The sequence below is a fragment of the Vicugna pacos genome, chromosome 24 (assembly GCF_048564905.1).
Source record: "Vicugna pacos chromosome 24, VicPac4, whole genome shotgun sequence".
NCBI lineage: Eukaryota > Metazoa > Chordata > Mammalia > Artiodactyla > Camelidae > Vicugna > Vicugna pacos.
Window position 1 is genome coordinate 17,163,284 of NC_133010.1, and position 21,784 is coordinate 17,185,067.

The 21,784-nt window shown below is 34.8% G+C and overlaps 1 protein-coding gene across 2 annotated transcripts; it reads right to left on the bottom strand.

Annotated features, from left to right (window-relative positions):
• Positions 1 to 211: 211 nt before the first annotated feature.
• PSMA8 (proteasome 20S subunit alpha 8) lies at positions 212 to 19,943 on the bottom strand. 2 transcript variants are annotated; one of them, XM_072949080.1, is made up of 8 exons: positions 19,767 to 19,943; positions 12,682 to 12,808; positions 7,540 to 7,664; positions 4,709 to 4,831; positions 2,888 to 3,007; positions 2,708 to 2,770; positions 1,669 to 1,725; positions 604 to 686 (listed from the first exon to the last, which is right to left on the bottom strand). In XM_072949080.1, the coding sequence occupies exons 1-7, from the start codon at positions 19,863 to 19,865 to the stop codon at positions 1,684 to 1,686; spliced, it is 699 nt and encodes a 232-aa protein (XP_072805181.1). In that variant the 5' UTR covers positions 19,866 to 19,943; the 3' UTR covers positions 604 to 686; positions 1,669 to 1,683. The 2 variants fall into 2 exon arrangements, with proteins under 2 accessions (XP_006205151.1, XP_072805181.1); XM_006205089.4 differs by lacking the exon at positions 1,669 to 1,725 and having other exon boundaries at positions 212 to 686.
• Between the last annotated feature and the right edge of the window lie 1,841 nt (positions 19,944 to 21,784).

Genomic DNA, 21,784 nt, shown 5'->3' on the forward strand with positions numbered 1-21,784 from the left:
TAAAGGACTTGAGCATCTGCATGTTTTGTTATTCACGAGGGGAGCTGGAACAAATATGCCTCGGATGCCAAGAGATGACTGTACTACAACTTATAAAACAACAAAGGTAAAATAAACATGACAAAATATTTAAAAATAAAGAAGGCTCTGACAAAATTGTGGCAATTTACCAACACAAGGATGTTTTTATCATTCATCTAGAAATGCAACCCAGTATTATATTCAGTTTATTTTGGAACAGCTATCTTTGACAGTCAACGCTCAAATGGCACCAAATTATTAATTTTTTAAATTTAAGCTTGCACATATGAAGAAAGTAACATGCTGGGTAAGTTATAAAGTATAATCTCAGGCCTATGTAAAATTATGACTGCTTTCAACAATTTCTGAACTCTTTTTTTCAAAGAAAATCTTCACACTAATGTAAATTTGTCCATGTAACAGACTGAAGAAAGCTACAAATCTAAAATTCTCAAAACAACACATAACTACTAAATGTTATGTTGCAAATCAACTTATTTCCTGTAAAATTTCACTAAATAGTTCTAAGGAGTACAACAAAATATTAAAATTCCCACTGCTTATCCAAAGAATTAAACAGTCTTCTTTGATTTCTTCCTCTCTGCTTCTTCCTTTTCCTTTTCTATTTCATTTACCTGTAATTCAATTTCTTTGGCACTAAACATCTGAAAAGAGAAAAAAATTTTAAAAAGCAAATTTCGATTACAGCAATAATCTCTAAATATTTAGAATGTGAAAGGAATCCAATTGTATTTTATACATTTATATTTTCAATTTGTAACTTTGTATCTTATAACTTCAAATATATAATGAAATATTTCAGAAGGTTCAAAAGCAACATAACAATTATGGACAAAACCAGAACTCTATGACATTTCCACTACCATTGTGCTAAAACAGAAGCAGGGCCAATGTAATACTTCATTACATACCCTGTATGTTCACATAACTCTGAAAACATTTTAACGCCAGGCTTATTCTATTCATGAGGAAACAACTAATTACTGAACTCCTACCTCTACCCTACTGTGTGGTTCTTGATAGGGTCTGTCTATTTTATCAGCTCATAGACTAGCTGAAGAAGTAGGAAAATGATGATTTACACTGTGCCTTGTTTACAACTCCCTCACTAAGTAGAAAGCACAAACAGCTTTTATATTATTTAAATCCATTTTATTTTATTTAAAATTAAAGATGGAGCAACCTGCTCAAGGTCATACTGTTAAACAAATTTATCTGCTGAAGTTAAGCCCAGGTCTATCCAATTCCAAAACCCATGCCCTATTCACCACACAGCCTATTCTGAAGTATCATGTGGAAGGGTAGTGTAACTCCGCTGCCAGTATTTACCATCCTACCACTCATAAGTAAAAATATGTGTATATCAGTGTGTGTGTGTGCATGTGTGTCTATGCAGCTGTCTACATATGTATGTGATGGGGCTGGAGAGGCGGCTCTGGACTCAGTGGTTCTGTGTACTTGCGGTGTTGGCACATCTGTCCCTGTCTGTGGCAGCAGGGTGAAAGCCCAGCCCTGATCCCATCTCCATCCTCTGCTCAGCACCCTGGTTATTTATGTGGAGCCATACAGGCACAGACCCAACCGCCCTGTCCCCTTTTCTTTTATTCATTGAAATTTTGCTCCTGCCTTGTCCGTGCGTCCTCATCCACTGGTGTCAAAACAATAATGACAACAACAGCAATACTGCCAAAAAACAAAAGCAAAGGGAAAAACTTCACTGCTCCACACAGCACTGATTTTAACACTATTTTCCCTTGAAATATTTTCTGTAAAACAAAGAAAAGGTATACATAAAATAATACTTTTTTAGTGCACTTTTCAGTTCCCCATGCAAGTGCTTTTGTACACTTTCAGCTAAAGAGAGCTAGCTGGCAAACCATAGCATGCAGCTCTCCCTAATGAGCAACAGTGAACCACATTTCAAGTGCTCTTTACCAATGAGTCCTCTATCACAATGTTTGGAACAATTTATCACATTGTTCTGAACAATTAATTTTGTGGTCCAGTGGTTTTAACCCATAATGGCTGAAAAGGGGTGTACAAATAATAGTGCTAGACTTGCCATAAAAAATATGGAAAGATCATCACACTAGGTATTAAAATGTAAGTCTTGCAGAAGCTCAAGGCACTCAAAAGTGAAAAGTAGAAAAAAAAGATAAAACCAGTAGGCAATCAAGAAAGAGTGCTTCATTTTGACATAATGAAGGATAACATCATATTAGAAGCCTGGAGGGCCAACAATTATATAAATAGCAGCTGAATGACACTGGCTGGAAGTGTATCTTGATTTCAGAAGATCTAAAAAGACAGAAGAGTAACTGTTCTCCACATTGTGCTAGAATGACTCTCCATAGGGCATATGCTACACTGACCCTGCACAGGACTAACTCAGCAGGGGTTCCTACTTATAACAACTATACTAAATGGGGTCGACCTATACAGAGATCTCAGTACCTCTAGGTCTTCACAAAGGGCTAGAGATAGGTAACTGCTTGCAATAAGCACATAAAATTAGTGAATATTAGCCTATAGAAACAAAACAGAAGTCATCATAGTGTCAATGGATCTAATGGATGTTTCAGGCTTATGATGAACAGATGTCAACACATTAACTTTTGTCACCTTATACTACAGATTTTTTTTTCTTGTTAGGTTAATGACTTACCTTCAAAGGTTGGTTTCTTCTTATTATAGCAAGTTCAATGTTTTTTCCACCAGACTGGACAACCTAATGTAGAACAAATGCAGTATCAGAATTACTTCAGGAAATTCTGTGTTCTAATAAGCAACTGAATAAATTAAAAAAACCCACGTTTTTCTGAATATCCTTTATTAGATCACTTACTTCTAGCAAAGCTCGTATTGCTAATTTGATAGCTTCATTGTCATTTGCTATAGCATCTTCTGTGTAATTCTTTTCTAGAAATTCTCGGACAGTTTTAGCACTTCGACCTATTGCATTTGCCTTGAAAAATAGAAGACAATTATTAATATCACTACAATATGAACAAATTTATGGTTACTAAGTTTAGAGGGTTAGTTTACGCCAATATTTCTTGGCAAAATCTTATTAGAAAGTACAATATGTAGTATTGCTAAAATGATAATAGAGCATACATGTGTGTCTGCACATGCACACGCCATTCATACATACCCTCCCTTCCTCCACCACATGTCATACCACACCACAGCAAAGCATACTTTCAGACCTAGATGATAAATGAAATCCCCAACAATTAAAAAGTACCATGATTTACCTAACTAACTGACTTTGAAATAAAAAGGAAATGGTTTTCTGTATAACCTCCAGGGAGCAACCAAATTAAAATGGAAAATTACATAAACTTGAACTGGGTTATGACATTGAAATGAAAGGTCACAACATTAATGATAAATGCAAATAGAAGATGACAGACTTAAAAATATTTAGAGAAAGACTGAGTGTAATAACTTGCTTTGTTTAGGGATTTGGGAGGCACAAGAAATCTAGTACCTGTAAAAGATTTCCAACTGGCAGAAAAAAAGTCTGGTATTTGCATCAGGTAAATTAATAGCTTCTGGTTAGCACTTAGATTGTCCAGGCAGCTTTCTAAGTTGTGTAGCTAATAACACTAGTATTTATATTTCTGTGCAGTTTAATCCACTTTTTTATTGGCCTGGTTAATTGGTCCATAAAACAGCATCTTTTGAATATAGTCGGCTCAAATCAAATCCTTTAGTTAATAGAGACTTAAAGATAAAGTATTTCCCATTAATTTATTTGGCTCTTAATAATAGTAAAATAAATTTCATAAAGTTATTTAAAGCCTGAGTATTTAAACTTTAAATAAAGTCAAAATCACTTAGGTTCTATAGTGTAATTTTATTCTTATGTATGAGAATATACAAAATTTCACTTCTGGAAACTGCCACTAGTTTCCCTAGACCCTAGAATTTTGTATTAGATTTGAGTGCACCATTAAACAAAGTTAGTAGTTGGGTATTGAAATAAGAATAACAACTTATCCAGAAAACAAACTATATTCCAGAAATTAGGTGGATACAATTGTAACACACTAACACCTAAGTACAGATTCACAGTTTGGGGTGCTTTGATTCTCCTAGAATAGAGGATGCATTAAAGATTTCAGTATGGGGTTTAAAAGTTCATTTAATTCTTTTTTTTTCTTTTTTGGGGGGAGGGAGGTAATTAGGTTTATTTATTTTAACTTTTAGAGAAGGTACTGGGGATTGAATCCAGGATCTTGTGCATGCTAAACATGTGCTCTACCACTTGAATTATATCCTCCCCCATTAAAAGTTCATTTAATTCTTTATTAAGAGCAAAAAGACAATTTTTACTCAAAGCAGGCATCCATATATACAATACTAACACAGAAGAATGAACAACGAATAGAAATTGAGTATTTACCTTACTTGGCCATTTATACACATTTAGGATTGTCACATTTTTCAAAAGTGAGGAAAAGATGCTGTAATTAATAAAAAATGTTTCTCTAACATCAAAAACCATCATAGTTTCTGACTAGCTAAATCGTTAAAGTTTATACCACCATCAATATTTTAATACATTATCTTTTTTTATCACGTCCCTGAAAGTGATAAGGCATTTACACTGAGTACATTTACTCAACTTCTATAATATATTAACAAATTCATGACTCGCCTTCCAAGCATGGTAAGTACCAGAGGGATCAGTCTGATATAGTCTTGGGATACCATCATCATCAAAACCTACGATTAAGGCAGAAATACCAAAAGGTCTTCGTCCATTGCTCTGAGTGTATTTCTGAAAAATAAAATGTTTTCATAACTACTTTCTATGAGGCCAAAGAAAGGATAACACTATTATTTATCAAGTAACAAATTCTAACAATAAGTAAAGTATTCCTGGCAAAATAATCTTCTTTATCAATTCGTATTCTCTATAACTTCAAGATCCTCTTCCTGATCTTTTCTGGACTAACTTCGATCCATAATGAAATTTTTAAGAAGTTAATGTACACAGTATGTAAAATACAATCATAAGTTTGCTTATACATGGTCTTAAATTTGTTTTCTTGTTGCCTTATGTATATTTTGGCATCATAACTAGGCTGATCTTTTTGTTATAGCAGAGAATTGTGTACGTCACACCATTCTGGTTCCCGGTAAAGCTGATTTCAATGAGCTGTGCCTTGGAAGCCTGTCCTTGGTTTACTTTGAGGGACACTTTGTTACTATGATCATCAAATATTCTTACTTGATAATATTATTATCAAGTATATTCTGTTCACTATATACTAAGTTACCTTCACATAAAAACCCAACCAAGACATTCCTTCAGTCCTATGACAATGAAATTGTTGTTTCTTTTGAAGAAAAAGCATGTTTTTCCCTCACTGACAATGGGGCACTGGAAACTAATTGTATTTCTATCTTTAGTGCCAGGAACTTCCTAGATTTGTGGTCCAGGGAGAAGAAGTCACACAAATTATGAGACTAGTGCCCCTAGAAGTTGTGCAAAGAGTCAGCCCTGGCAGAAAACTCAGGACTGCATCTGTAGGCAGCTGTAGGAACCATATACAAGTCTGTGGCTTGAGACAGCTTTATACTCTCTGTCTTCTTGGATTTGTCTATGTAACAATCTATTTTTTAATTTTAATTTTATTATATGTATTTTACAAGCCACTTCAAATTTTGAATGCCAGGTGGGCTATAACATAAAGTCTTAAAGAATAGGGTCTGTCTTAATTTCTCTGTATTTCCTAATGTTACTAGTTCATACTTAGATATGAAGTAGATGTTTTGTAACTATACCTTAGGGAAGAGATATTTTTACTTTACTTGCTTAACCACTTTTTCTAATGAAAAGGTAATACATGTACAAGCTTAAAATAATTTAAAACTACAAAAGGTGTACATGAAAGATAATTCTTTTGTCCCAGAGGGTCAGGTCCCTCCCCAGTGGCAACCCTACTGTTACAGATTTATAATGTATATTTCAATTAAAGTTCTACACATAACAGCTTTTATATTTCCAAAAGAAAATATAAAAACCACAATTGGGAACCTTGTATACACAGTGCTCTGCACCTTGTTTTTTGGTGGGTAACTTTTTAATGACTGGGAAAATCAAAGCAAATAAAAACGAAAAGTAGAACAACATAAAAATGTTGAACTTTCTTGCAACATAAATTAAATTAAAAAATAGGATACTTTCTTATAAGTATGTAACCTAAAGCTTTAATATCTAGAATATATAGAATCTATAAAAAAACCTCTACATAGACAAAGGGTAAAATTTATGCCAGAAAGTATTCCAAATCCTTTAAATGAACTAAATCATTTAATCCATACTGCAACTCGATAAACATTATTGTAATGTTCATTTTATGAATAAAAACATTAAGGCAAAACACACTAAACAGTTTGCCTAATGCACTAAACTAAGAATTAGCAAAGTCAGGATTCAGACCCCAAAATTCTGGCTCCTGGGGGCACATTCTTAACCACTAGAGTGACTGTCAAAAGGAAAGATAGTTTACACTAAGAGAAATGAAAATAGCAAACCAACATGTGGGAAAAAAATCGACCTCACCACTAATTATAAAATACAAATTAAAACAACTATTATAGTACTCTGTTACACTTATTTGCAAAATAAAAGAAAAATGAAAAATCCAATGCTGATGATTCTTCGGGGATGCATTTATGCATTGCTAGTTGCACAATAAAAATTGGTTCAATCTTTTTAGAAAGCAATTTAGTCACATATAACAAGAGTCTTAAAACTAATTACAATTTCTAATCTACTACTCCCATACTGAAAATGAATTTAACAATATAATTTTAAAAAGAAAAATGAAAGCTGTGACAAAGACACAGTAATGTTATTAAAAGTAATAAATTGAGAGAGAGAGAGAGGGAGAAAGAGAAGGGATAATGAAAGAAACTGGAAACAATCTAAATAATTACCAGATAGCTACAAGAAATAGTTATATAGTCAGTAAGAATGGTAAGTACAAGGACCACGTTAATATATGTAAAGAATATAGAAAACGATAATAAATGAAAAATACTCGTATGCATCATGATTATATTTAACATCAAATCACGTAGCTACACATGGATTCAGAAGAAGTCATATCTAAACCTCACTAGTTGTGGTTAGCTTTGTAACTGAAAGAATCATAGATATTTCTTTGGAAGACTTTAAAAAATGTTTCTCACTACTATATCTCCAGAAGTATAGAAATGTCCTTAAAGGTTAGACTTTATGCTTTTTAAAAATTTAATATAATTACTAGAACTGATAATGACTGAGATTTCTAGTGATAAAATCAATCTATTCCATTGGAATAAGAATGTGAGTATGAAGTAAGTGTGAGAAAGAACAAGAGATTTAGTAGATTTAAAAGACTAAACAGGTTGGAGTGACCATAATATTCCCATGATAGGACCCATAATGATGCAAAAGGAGAAAACTTGAAGAAATCTTTTGGAATACTGGCTTACCTGTTTTAAGGTTGCTATGAAGCGAGTTATATATTCTACAGAGACGGGGTCCTCAACTGTAAGCTTATGACTCTGGCACTCCACACGGGCTCTATTTATTACTACTCGAGCATCAGCAGTCAGTCCTATAAAAGTAGTTGAAACATTATAGAAAAAGGATGACTTTTTTTCCTTGTCAAAAGGAGTTTGGCCACCATGATATCTGTCTTATAACATCCTTTGTTTTTCCCAATATATATCTCTTAAAAACAATTTGTAAAATAGAGCACTATTCATCCTAACTCGATTTGTTTCCTTCATTTGATCCATTATTTATTTCGTAAAGAAAATGGTTTTAAAGAATAATGTTTAAACACTAATGTTAAGCGAACTATTTCCCAAAGATCAAAATGGTTTAATTCATAGTAGTCGGTTTGGTTACTAGGTTTCATTAAATTTAAAAAAAATCTCTGCAGTCATATTTTTAAAAACTTTTTTGAGAAGATGTCAATAGCAGACTGTTCAAAGACTGACAGTCTATCCTGATTCCAGAACCAATATACCTTTTTTTTCCCCAATACACTTATCTAAACCATGAAGCTGCTGGATGTATGTTACCAATCCTAACTCCCCTACCCCCAACCACCACCTGGAAAAAAACCAAAACAAAACATGAAGTAAACTGGATTTCTTCTTATGAAACTTCATTATCAAACATATATCTACTGAATTCAGTCTGCATTCAATATAACCATGACCTGTCATTTCGCAGCTTTTTGTCCAAGATTAAGAGTTTGAAAATCAAGAATGTTAAAACAGAAGAAAACACTTCATCTTGCTTTTATCATACCAAAATATCATGTGATTAATTTTCAGCACTTCTAAAAGGAGATAGAATGTGTTTATATCAAAAGAAAAACAAACTGACCAAAAACTTAACAGATTTCAATGGTTGCAAACACTTCTATTAAAGACTCCTTTGGTATTTGACTTTCCCATCACCACTTTCTTTTTCCACTCTTAATACTACATTGCCCAAAAAATGCATTCACAAAATCTCTGACACAGCCATTTCTCACATAACCATCAGTCTTTTGCAGTCACAAACTCTTGTTTATTATGGTAAAATACATGCAACATAAAATTTACCATTTTAACCATTTTAAGTGTATAGTTCAGTGGAATTAAGTATATTGACACTTTTGGGAAATCACCACCATCCATCTCTAGTACTTTTTTTATCTTCCCAAACTGACTCTCTGAAGCCATTAAACAACAGCTTCCCATTCCCCGTCCCCCACAGCCCTTGGCAACAACCATTATACTTTCTGTCCCTATGAATGTGACTACTCTAGGTATCTCATGTAACTGGAATCAAACAGTAATTGTCCTATTGTGACTGCTTATTTTACTTAGCACACTGTCTTTTAAGGTTAATTCATGTTGCAGCATGTCAGAATTTCCTTACTTTTAAAGGCTGAATTATATTCAATTGTATGTATACAGCACATGTTGTTCACCCATCCATCCAGAGATTGTTGTTTCCATATTGTGGCTACTGTGAATAATGCTGGCTAATGGAATAACACGGGTGTACAAATATCTGTTTGAGTCCCTGCTTTCAATTCTTTGGGGTCTATATCCAGAAGTGGAATTACTGGATCATATAGTAATTCTATGTTTAATTTTTTATTGAACTGCCATATTGTTTTCAAAAGTGACTGTTTCAGAGTTTGAAGATACTTGCTACAAAAAAAAAGGGATATTCCATTTTATATTCTCACCAACAGTGCACAAGGGTTAAAATTTTTCCACATTTTTGCCTATACTTGTTATTTTGTTTCTTTGTTAACAGCCGTCCTAATGTGTGTGACATATTTCATTGTGGTTTTGATTTGCATTTCCCTAATGATTAGTGATGCTGAGCATCTTTTCATTTGCTTATTGACCATTTTTATATCCTCTCTGGAAAAACATCCATTTAAGGTCTTTGCTTATTTTTGAATTGGGTTGTTTCCTTTTTTGTTGTTGTTAAATGTTCCTTATATATATATTCTGGCAATTAATCCTTTATCAGATGATTTTACAAATATTTTCTCCCATTCCATGGATTGCCTTTTCACTCTGTTAACTGTGTCCTTTGAAGCATTACAGTTTTTATTTTGAGATAGACTGATTTATTTATTTATTTAGTTGGCCTCTGATTTTGGTGTCATATCCAGGAAATCACTGCCAAATCCAATCTCATGAAGCTTTTGCCTGCCCTTTGTTTTCTTCTAAGAGTTTAAAAGTTTTAGGTCTTAAGTTTTTAATCCATTTTGAGTTAATCTTCACATGTTATTAGGTTAAGGTTCTACTTCATTCATTTGCATGTGGATATCCAGTTTCCCCAGCACCACTTGTTGAAAAGTATTTTCTTTGCCCCCATTGAATGTCTTAGCATCCCTATCAAAAATTGACCACATATTTGAGGATTATTTCTGGGCTCTCTGTTCTAATCCACTGATCTATGTGTGTTTCTTTATGTTACTACTACACAGTTTTGATTACAGTAGCTTTGTAGTTAGTTTTGAAACCAGGAAGAGTAAGTCATTCAGATTTGGTCTTTTTCAAGACAGCTTTTGCAATTCAGGATTTCTTGTTATTCCATATGAATTTTAGGATGGATTTTCCTATTTTTGCAAAAAAATGTAATAGGGATTTTGACAGGGATTGCATTAAATCTGTAGATTGCTTTGGGTAGAACTGGTATCTTAACAATATTAAGCCTTCTAATCCATGAACAGGGAATGTCTTTCCATACATATGTCTTCTTAATTTCTTTCAGCAATGTTTTATAGTTTTCAGGGGACAAGTCTTTCTAGTTTCTCATTTCCCTTACTTTTCTTTTCAGATTGTTCAGTATAAAAACACAACTAATTTTTGTGTGTTGATTTTGTACAAACTTTGCGCAACTTTGTGTGATTCAATTATTATCTCTAATACTTGCTTTGTGTAGAATCTTTAGGATTTTCTATAGTCAGGACCGTGCTGTATATGAAGAGAGATAATGTTACCTCTTTCTTTCCAATTTGGATGCCTTTTTTTTTTTCTTCTTGCCTAACTGCTCTGGCTAGAACTTTCATTACTATGCTAAACAGAAGTGGAAAAGCAGATATCCTTTTCTTATTCTTGATCTTAGTGGAAAAGCTTTCAGTCTTTTTGATTGACTATGACTGTTATTTGCTATGGACTTTCATACATGATCTTTCTTATGTTGGTAAGTAGGTAGGTAATTTCCTTCTACAACTAGTTGGTTGAGTATTTTTTATCATGAAAGGATGTTGAATTTTGTCAAATGTTTTTTTCTGAATCAATTGAGATGACCATGTAGTTTTCCCTCATTATATTAACATGGTATATTACGCTGTTAGATTTTCGTATGTTGAACTATCTTTGCATTCCAGGAATAAATTCCACTTGGTCACCATGTATAATCCTTTTAATATGCTGAATTTGGTTTATTAGTATTCTTTGTTTAGGATTTTTATATCAGTATTTATAAAGGATATTGATCTGTAGTTTTCTTGTGGTGTCTGTCTGATTTTAGTATCAGGATAATGTTAGCCTCACAGAATGAGTTTGGAAGTGTTCTTTCTTCAATTTTTTGGAAGAGTCTGAGAAGTACTGGTACTAATTCTTTGAATGTTTGGTAAAATTTACCAGTAAAAACATCTGGTCCTAAACTTTTCTTTACTGGGTTTTTGATTACTGATTCACTGTTTACTCAACATATATCTGTTGAGATTTTCTATTTCTTCTTGAGTAATTTCAAGTAATCTGTATATTTCAAGGAATTTATCCATTTATCTCATTTGCTGGTATCTGATTGTTCATAATACTTTCTTATAATCCTTTTTATTTCTGTAAAATCATTAGTAATGTCCCCCTTTTCATGTCTGATTTTAATTGAGTCTTCTTTTATTCTTAGTCCATGTAGCTAAAGGTTTGTAAATTTTGCTATACAGAGGCAAATAAACACATGAAAATATGTCCAAAATCATTAGCCATGAGACAAATGCAAATTAAACCCACAACGAGATATCACTACACACGTAAACAAACGTCTAAAATAAAAAATAGTAACAACACCAAATACTAATAAGGATGCAGAGAAAATGAATCATTCATTGCTAGAAAGAATATAAAATAGGACAGCCTCTCTGGAACAAATTTTGCAGTCTTTTATTAAACTTAACATGCAGTGTCATATGATCCAAAAATTGTACTCAAGCATTTTACCAGAAAAATGAAAACCTATGTTCACACAAAAACTTGTACACAAATGTTCACACCAGCTTTATCTATAAAAGGCAAAAACTGGAAATAATTCAAATATCCTTTAAATGATGAGTTGTTAACAAAATGTGGCATATCTCATACCATAGAATACTATTCAGCAATAAATAACAATGCACTACTGATACATGCAGTAACTTTGATGGACTGCAAGGGAATTATATTGAACAAGAAAAACCAATATGAAGAGGTTATATGCATACGTTTTCATGCAAAATTACAGAGATGGAGAATAGATTAGTAGTCACCAGATGTCAGAAACAAGAAGGAGGAATAGCATGATGCAGCCTTGTGGTGACTGAAAAGCTGCACATCTCAATTTTGGTGATGGCTACATGAACGTACACAATCAGTCTACTAAATGTAAACTCACACACAGGTGCACACAAATCAATTCATGCAGAACTGGTGAAATCCGAATAAACTCTGTGGTTTGTGCCAATCTCAACTTACTGGTTTTTAAAGATGTTACCATTGAAGGTCACTGGGTAACAAGTAAAGGGGCTTCTCTGTGTTTTTTTTTTTGTAACTTTCTGAGTATAATTATCTCAAAGTAAAAAGGTTAAAAAGAAAACAGGGAGAAAGTTATAATTAGGGTAATATATATCTTTTAACATTTATGTTTTAGTAAAGTTCATTATCAGAAATCCTGGCTTACAGAACTGTGACTTCCCAGAAAAGATAAGGCATACTATTTGTGTTTAATAAGCAATAGAGTATAACTCTGTATGCTATACAGATATAGCATAATAGCTATCGTGAGGCCAAATGCATTACCCTACTGTACCAAGATACTCTGTATCATTACTGTAGGTTGCGAAGTACCTGCAAAAGCCATGCAGACATGGTCATCAAGGGCACAAATTTTCCTCACAGTTCTTTCATCTTGAAGCTTGGCAACAGATTTTTTTTCAACGCCGAGCACAACTATATTAGTGCCTCGAATTCCAACCTGTTAAGTCATTAAAAAAATAGTGAGTTGTCAGTTTTAACACAAAAATCAAATTATTCTAACACACAGCTTACAAAAAAGGCTTTTTCTTTAGCCTTCAATAAAAATGAGAAAAGCAGATTTCTAAGAAAACAGATGCATAGGTATAGGCTTATTGGAAGTCCATTCCCCAAACTCAAAGCAAAGATGACAAATAGATACAAATTAGAAGAAGATACCACCAATACTGAAGCTACATGAGTGTCCTAATCTCATACAATACAGCTAAAGAAGTACTATCTAAATATAGAACAATTTTAACCAAAATGAAAGAAGATGCTGGGAATACATGCGATTTCCTTGCAGAATGGGCAGTACCAGTATTGGTGGTAGCAGAAGTAGTACAGAAAGTCAGTAGACAGACTCCTGAAAGCTCTTCCATGTATTTCACAATTTGGAGGGATGAGGATCAGGGGCCATAAACAGCCAAGAGAAAAGACTGAATGCCCTCGTGCTAGATCAGTGATAAACAGAGTCTCAACTGAAACATGAATATGGCAAGAAGAATCACTATTGCTCTTCCCTCCATTCCTCCCCTTGGGAAGGAAGTAGGAAAAAGTCTGATGAATAATGTATAAGAGTAGTAGTTCTCAGACAGGACTTCTGGGGGAACCTGACTATTTTCTCAGGGGTTCAAGAGTAATCTATGAGAATTTTAATTCTGTATAAAATGGTAATCTAAATACTTTGAGAGGCATTAGTGTTTTATGATTGCCTTGTGACTAAATGTGAAATTAGTACTGTTTTATACAACATAACTAGGCAAAAAGGTGTGCTTCAATTAGTATTATTGAAGTAAAAATATAGAACAAGTTAAATATATAGAATTTGACCTGGGATTACATCCTTCAACTAAATAAAATACAGACAATTTATCAAGGCTTTTGCTCTTATTGTTTCCTCACTTCAAGTCTGTCAGTTTATCCCACAGTCCTTCTCTTACCATCCTATCTAAAACCAGCAACCCTCCCTCCACATCCCATCCTTACCTAATAAGCACGTATTGAACTTTACGCCCCACAGAGAATATGCCTTTCTATCAAGCCATGGGATATTATAACAATTTAACATACATTAGGACTCAAAGAAAATCTCAGTATTCCCCCAAATTGAAATAAATCAAATTAAATTCACTGATCACAAGACAACATAATAATTTTTATAACTCTCATCTAAACAATTTTTGACTGGATAAAGTAAACAAAACTGTTAACACAGACTATTTAGAAAATGTTTATAATAAACCCTAATATCAAAGTGTCTTGATGTGAGGAAGGTATAGCTCATTGGTAGAGTGCAGGCTTAGCATGCATGAGGTCCTGGGTAGAATCACCAGTGACTGTCAAAAAAAAAAAAAGTAAATAAATAAATAAACCTAATTACCCTCCTCTTCAAAAAATAAATACAATAAGACAAATGCAAAAAAAAAAACAAAAAACACACAAAAACAAAGCAAAGCGAAACAAAACAAAACAAACAAAGTCTCTTGGATGTGGACAAAATTATGCTCAGAAGAGAATTCATAATCTCACTTTATAAAACAAATAAAATTAAGAATTCATTCAAGAAAGTCAAAAAGGTATAAAAATATTATGCTAAACTTAAGGGGCAAAATAAGGCAAAAGCAGAAATTAATGGTTGGGGGAAAATAATACAATTGATAAATAATACCAAGTTTTTAGTTTTAAAGAAATGATTAAAACCAGTTATCTCAGTTACTAAAGCCAAGAGAGGGAAAGAATAAAATAAATATATGTAAGTGTGAAAAAGTAGGAATTTAAAAATTCTAACTCTAATAAATTTGAAAACCTGCCTGAAGAAGATGACAGATCAGAAAAATTTTAAACTGCCCATACTTACACAAGAAAAGATAGAAGATTCACTCTCATTAACAAATATGGGATAATTTCAGAAAAGAACTATTCCTTAAAAGCAAGTGTCAGACCTAGAAGGTTCATGGATTAATCTAATCTTCTATGATATTTAAATCATTCTATGGGGCAGATCAAAATTGAAATGCTTCTCATTGTTTTGGGGAAAGCTATATAACAATGTTAATATCTGGTGAAAAGTACCAATAATTTTCACTTAGGAAATACAATGCCAAAAATTCAAAATGATACTCATAAATTGAATCCAGAGGTACAGAAAAACAACAATATACCATAAACAGTATGGTTCATTCCAGGAATTTTAGGAACATCAATAAAAGTAAATCTTTTAATATAAATGTTATTTATATTGGATATACTGGATAGTGGAGATCTGTTATTTTTGGCCTTCCTCCGATAACAACAGCACTTCAATTGTTCTTGGAGAAATACTAGTCTTTAGGTGGGGCTGTAATGTAACCTAGGCTAGCCAAACAGTAAATCCTTGAAGTTTTACTGGCAGTGTTTGGAGCCAAGATAATCCCTTCTGTAGTACCTAGAGCTGGGAGCCTGGAGCCTCCAGCTACTTAGGAGGCACCACTAAGAGATGTCATGTCTGAGGGTGAAAGTAATATGGACAGGAAGCAAGAGGTAGAAAGGCAGAGAGGAGAGAAAGGGAGAGGGAGCGAGAGACACACCCGTCCTGCTGACATTTAATGCCCTAGCAGCCACACAGGTGAACCTAAAAGCAAGGTTTACCACTGCTCCCTTTGGGCACTCGGTTCAATAGATTTGCTTTTTCGCTTAAATTAGTCTGAGTTGGATTTCTGATACCTGCAACTGAAATAGTCCTAACTGAAACAATTAAACAGTAAAAATAAAAAGTAAATGATGGGGGAAAGGGTATAGCACAGTGGTAGAGTGCACAATTAGCATGCATGAGGTCCTGGGTTCAATCTCCAATACCAATATTAAATAAATAAATAAATAAATAAATAAATAAACAAATAAATAAACCTAATTCCCTCCTCAAACAAAAAGAAATTTTTTTTAAAAAGGAAAAAAAGTAAATGATGAAACTACAAAGACATGATAAAATTCAACATCCATATCTAAATTTAAAAAATAACACTACAAAAGCAGGAAGATCATTTGTGAAGACTATTTCACAACTAGTTAAAAGTATCACAAACCAGCAGCCAGAATAACATATATCACCATCCATTCAACCGTTCAATCTGAAAACCTGGTTGTCATCCTTCCCCTACCACCACTCTATTAAAAGCAGCCACATTCTCCTGCCTGGACTACTGCATAGCCTAATAGGTTTTCCAGTTTCTTCTCTTGCTTCCCACCTCTCGTACCCTCCTTCCTACATCCTCCTTGCTCCTTGTAACCCCACGTAGTCTCCACAAAGCTGCCAGCATGAGCACTGGAAAACATCAATAGGGTCAGATTACTCTCTGGTTGAACACCCTTCCACTGCACTTAGAAACTTTTTTCAAACTCCTTAGTCTTGCCTGTAGAGTTGGGCATGATCCGGCTCCGGCTACTTCTCCCATATGCCATTGCTATTAATCATGCACCAGCTACACTACCTTCTTTCAAGGTTTTCTCAAACACACTTCTCTTTCCGTCCTCTGAGCCTTCACATGTTGTATTCCCTCTGCCTGGAATGCGTCTCTTTTTATTTCAGGTCTCAATTTAAATCTCACCCTTTCAGGGACTCCTGTATGGTCTCTCTGCTACCAGTTCTTGATTTCATCCAATCCTCTGACCACAATGCAGTCTGAGAAATCTCTTAAAAATAAAAATATGAAGAAAAAAGAAAAGAAAATCTGAATGTGGCATTCCTCTACTTAAAACTTGTATTAGTAGGGAACATTTCTCACTGGGCAAATCAAGACAGCCCAGAGCTGGACCTAGGAAAGAAGGACCTAGGTATTATAATATTTACTTTTACACATTGGCCTTCTGCTCTCTTAATGCAGAGAGACTTTATCTGTACAGAAAAAAGATGGCCTTCAGAAACCTTAGACTCACATCCCAACAACTCTCCCAGAGGAAAAAATCTACCACTATCTCTGGCTAGAAAAGTCCTAACAATGGACTTACATTGGCTAGGTTTGAGTCACATGCTCATCACTATGTCCAGGAGGACAGAAACTATGAGTGATTCTGCCTGGTCATGTGAGTATCTCTGTGGTGGGACAGATACAGTCTGTTACTAGAAAGACAAAACAGCAATAGCCACATCAAAACCCTTCAGGGTCTCTTATTCCCTTAAAAGCATTCCATGATCTGGCTCCCGTTTCTAGCTTTGACTCTACCCACTTTTCCATTGCTTCAGCAATTCTGAATGCCTTCAAGTTTGTACACCATAGTTGTCTTTTCCTGCTTGGTCTTGATATCTATGTTATGGATAAATAATTAACATATGAATATTTTGGAATAAATTGCATGGTGCAATGCAAAGAGCAGAGACAAAAATTTAACTGAGAATATGGGATCCTTCACTTTCTAGCTGGGTACCTTCACCAAGCTATGAAAGCTTCTGAATCATTAAAAAGGGGGTTAAATACCATTCTTAACTTTAGCTAAGGTACATGAAACACTTGGTACAAAATAAGTATTACTTAAATGGTAGTTTACTTCTTCCCTAGCCCCTCCACAGTGTATCATGTAGTAGAAATACAAAAGGAATTACACCATCCAGATTCTCAAAATCCTACTATCTAGTTGGCGTGAGAAGCCTACTACGTAAGTATATCTGATGTTAAAGAGAATATGAGGCCAAACAGTAAATACTATCCACTGCTCTGTGGTAGAGATGATAAATTTAGAAAAAAGAGATCCATAGTGACTGGAGGGGATCAGACAGCTCCACAAAGAGGGCAAAATGTGCAGTCTTAGAGGATAATTAAAATGAAGAGTGAGAGAGACGTCTCCTCTCCCTACCTTCGGGGGCACAAACACATATTGGTAAAACCATGAAGCTGCCCCCTTAGTTAAAGAGGGTGGATGTGGATCATGGAAGATTTTGATGGCCAGACTGTGGAGCTGAGATTTGATAAAGTAGAAAATACGGAGCTAATAACAGTTTGGGGTCAGGAAAAGGACAGAGTGAAGAATGACAATAAATCTTATCTTTTTCATGGGAATATTGTGAAGGATGTATTTTTTTCTTCCCTAAAAAGAAAAGTATTACCTCTCCAAAATGTTATTCAAACATCTTTTTCATTTAAATAAAAGGGAACTAAAGCAAAAAGAAAACAGGCCTCTTGCCTCACTTCATGCTGTAAGATAATCATCAAGAAGAAAGCAGAAGCCAAGGCCTCTAATTGTGGCTCACATAACTTTTTGTATTACTATAATATCGCCACTACATACTGGTTAAAACTGGCCAACCTCAGCTTCTTTATAACTCATCATGTCAACTGTCACTTACACAAACATTCCGTGATATATTTTAATGAACAAGTGTCATTATAAACTTTACCTCATGTAAAAGGTCATAGCACCCTCCAGGAAACACAATGAATAACTCCATACAAAGATGCAAATTATAATTTCAGAATCCTGAGACAAAACTGTCTCACCCTTCCAATGTATCTTTAAAAATGCCCACTATAGGTATTTTTATATCCTTACCCTTTTACAGCTCATTACAAAGGAACTATCAATCAGTTCTATAGCATTCTTAAAACATTGTAAATAGCCATGTGGTTTCTTATTACACCTCAGTCTTCTCCCATTACTCCCTTTATTTTAGGCTCTAAAACTTGGGCATTATTTTCTAACCATATGCTTCATGCCATGCTGGGGATTTTATAACTTTTTGTTTTTATCAAAATGGTACCCTTTTGGTTTAAGCTACATCAGGCTTTTCTTAAATTTACAATTCTAAAAAAATTACTTACAAAACAGAAGTAAAACTAGAGGGTCCAATTAAATAGAAAAATACTTTAAAAAATGATGGTAAGGTTCTTTCTAATGTTTTTTTTTTACCACTTTACATTTGATAGATTTATAATAAAAGTGAATTATTTCCTTCCATAACTAAGTTGGTATGTAAAGCAAGAGAAAATACAGCCTTACAAATGAACTGTGTATTCTCATAGCTAGTGTCTGAATTTCCAAGATACACAAAAAACATGCTCATGAAATTTGAAAGCTTTTAAAAAATCGGATTCTTCTGAATTCAAAGGCTAGAATTTGGAAGGTTGGGGTGATAGATCTTTGGTCTTCAGATCATTTTTCTCCTTTTATAAATCACTAAGATTATTGAATATAATTAAAATTTGGCAAGAGTATTACTACTACCTTGAGTATTTTAAAGTTTTTCAGAAATGTGGATATTTAAAGGAAGCTATAAGCTCTCAAGAAATTTCAGTATTATTTAAAAACCAAAGAAAAAGATGTGGAAAGTGGCAAGAGTGAAGATTCTTGGGGCCAAACACTCGGGAGCAAATTTTTGGACAATAATTTCTAACAGGTTAAAGTGTTTGGACTAGCATTTTCAACCGTTTCCTCAACAAAGATTTACTTTTACATCAATTTAGACCATATTTCAGTAACAGCCATGATCAATTTTTAATTTTACTGTAACTATTATCAAACAACAGCTCCCCAAAGAAGAAACTTTCCCGTGTGTCTGCCAAATCCCGAGGAAGTGGGCCGTGTGCATTCAGCATTCAGGTAAGCTGTCAGAGGCTAAAAGAAGTGTTTTTGTTCCTTACTGTCAGACGCAGCGTTCATATCTCTTGTGGAATCAAGGCTACAACACACAGATACATACACTCCCAGTTAAGCTGCTACGACGATTGTTAAAGGCAGTTGCACGACAGAAACTTATCTACCAACTCTTAACTCCGCCCCTTCCAGGCCAAATTTCAGAAACAGCATCTCCTTCAGAAAAATGAAGGAAGCAATTTTCACAAGTGGGAGACTCGTCCCGTTCCCCTACCGCGAGCTGTGGGCTGCGCAGGCGGGTAACGAGGGCCTGACAACGGGCGGGGGAGGGGGCGGTCAAGAAATTGCTAGCTCACCGCTGTGGATCCTTTTTTCACCGCTTCCTGGGCATATTCCACTTGGAACAGGTGTCCGTCTGGGGAGAAGACAGTGATGGCCCGGTCGTACCGAGACATAGCGCAGGGTTACAGCGATTCCCGCTGTGCGTCGCACGACACCAAACTCGAGGCCGGCACGGGGGTCGCGCCTGCGGCTACGCACAACCCGGAAGTGCTTGTGCACGCTCCTCAAGGCGCCGCCGGAAGTGTCGTGCCCTTCTTCGCCGGTGCTTCAGGAGTCCACGTGCCCGTCCGCTGCTGCGAGGCTGTGTCTAGGAGCTGGCCGTGTTCCTCTGCTACCCTTAGGGCCTGGCGCCTGTGTCCTACTTCTCTCACCCTGGTGTTGCCCCAGCGGGTGGGGTTATAAAAATGACCTCAAAGTTAGTGCTTAACAGTGAGAACTTCCAAGATCAGTTTTGTTTTCCCAAACCTGTTAGAGAACCAGTGGTAAGTTAATTTTCCACCTCTTCCTTTTGGCTTCAAATTCTAAATTTCCTTCTATCTCCCACTCTTCCTCTCCCTCTCTTGTTATCTTATGTTGTTTTAACCCGAGGAAAGAAATGGTAACTTAAGAGTTTTCATTGTTCCTTGAGATAGATAGATAGATAGATAGATAGAATCGTGATGGAAGTAGAGCAAATGAGCAAATAGTCTATCAAACTAATGCTAATAATAGGAATTAAGATAATACTATTTTAATAAAAGACTTTTTTTAAAGGCCCAAATTATACCATTTGAAAAATATCTGCAAATTTAACTATGCTAGAAAGTCTGTATAACCTGGTACAACATTACTACCTGTGTAAAAATTGGTAGCAAAATGGTGCTCTGAGGGTTACTGTGTTTACAGGTACAAATAACTTAAAATGGTGCATAGTGGATAGTAATAGCCAGGTAAGTTTAAATATTATTATTATTATTATTTTCCATTGAATTGTCTTGTCATCTATATTAGTTCCCTATGGCTGCTGATAAATTACCACAAACTTGATGGCTTAAAATAACAGAAATGTATTCTCTCAGAATTCTGGAGGCCAGAAGGCCGAAATCATACTGTCTATAGGACTGCACAATAATATTATGCTATTATTTTTCTTTTATAGAAAATATGCAATAAATGATTGATAGGTTAGCTTAATATGTAATTAGGACACTAGTTCATAACATATTGAATAACATTGATATTTTAGAGCACATTGCATAATTCAACCATAAATGTTAGACGGGGAAAAAACATTGTATTAGCTTCCTATTGCTGCTTGAACAAATTATCACAAACTTAATAGCTTAAAACAACACACATTTTTTACTTTGCAGTTTTGGAGGCCAGATGTCCAAAATAGGCCTCACTGGGCTGTACTTAAGGTGTTAGCAAGGATTGTCCCTTCTGGAGGGTCTAGGGGAGAATCTGCTTCCTTGCCTTTTCCAGCATCTTAGAGCCACCAGAGTTCCTTGGCTCATGATCCCCTTCTATAGTCAAAGCCAGCAACGGCCCGTCAAGTCTTTCTCAAGGTGCCATCTCTCTGGTTACGATTCTTCAACCTTGCTGTTTTCCGTTTAGGGATATCTGAGATTATACTGGGCTCACTCAAATAATCCAAGTTAATCTTCATGTTTTAAGGTCAGCTGGTTAACCTCCTTTATTCCATCTGGAACCTTAATTCCACAGTGCAATGAAAGCTATCATCTTCATAGGTTCTTAGGATTGGGGGGTAGTCATATTTGTGGGGATGAAATTATTCTGCCTACCTCACCCATTCATAGGGAACTTAGTTAACACTTCATAGGGAAATTAGTGTATTATAATCATTTCTATAAATTGTGAAGTCGTTCATGAGCAGTTATTATATTATTTTACTAAAGGCAGAGTAACTGCACATCAGTCAGAGAACATGAAAAAGTAAAATGTGATCTCTAAATAATGTCCAGAAAATATCTCAAGGTTAGACTGCACTATCAGGTATTTTCAACCATTTCTAGTCTTGAAGCATGTATTT

What these genes read in the sequence shown, in the direction of transcription:
- PSMA8 (XM_006205089.4), bottom strand. Translation starts at nt 19,865, where the DNA reads ATGTCTCGGTACGACCGGGCCATCACTGTCTTCTCCCCAGACGGACAC. An exon ending in TGAAAAAAGGATCCACAGCG is followed by an intron (nt 12,809 to 19,766) that starts GTGAGCTAGCAA and finishes ATGACTTAACAG; the next exon opens with GTTGGAATTCGAGGCACTAA. An exon ending in CAATACGAGCTTTGCTAGAA is followed by an intron (nt 2,771 to 2,887) that starts GTAAGTGATCTA and finishes GTTCTACATTAG; the next exon opens with GTTGTCCAGTCTGGTGGAAA.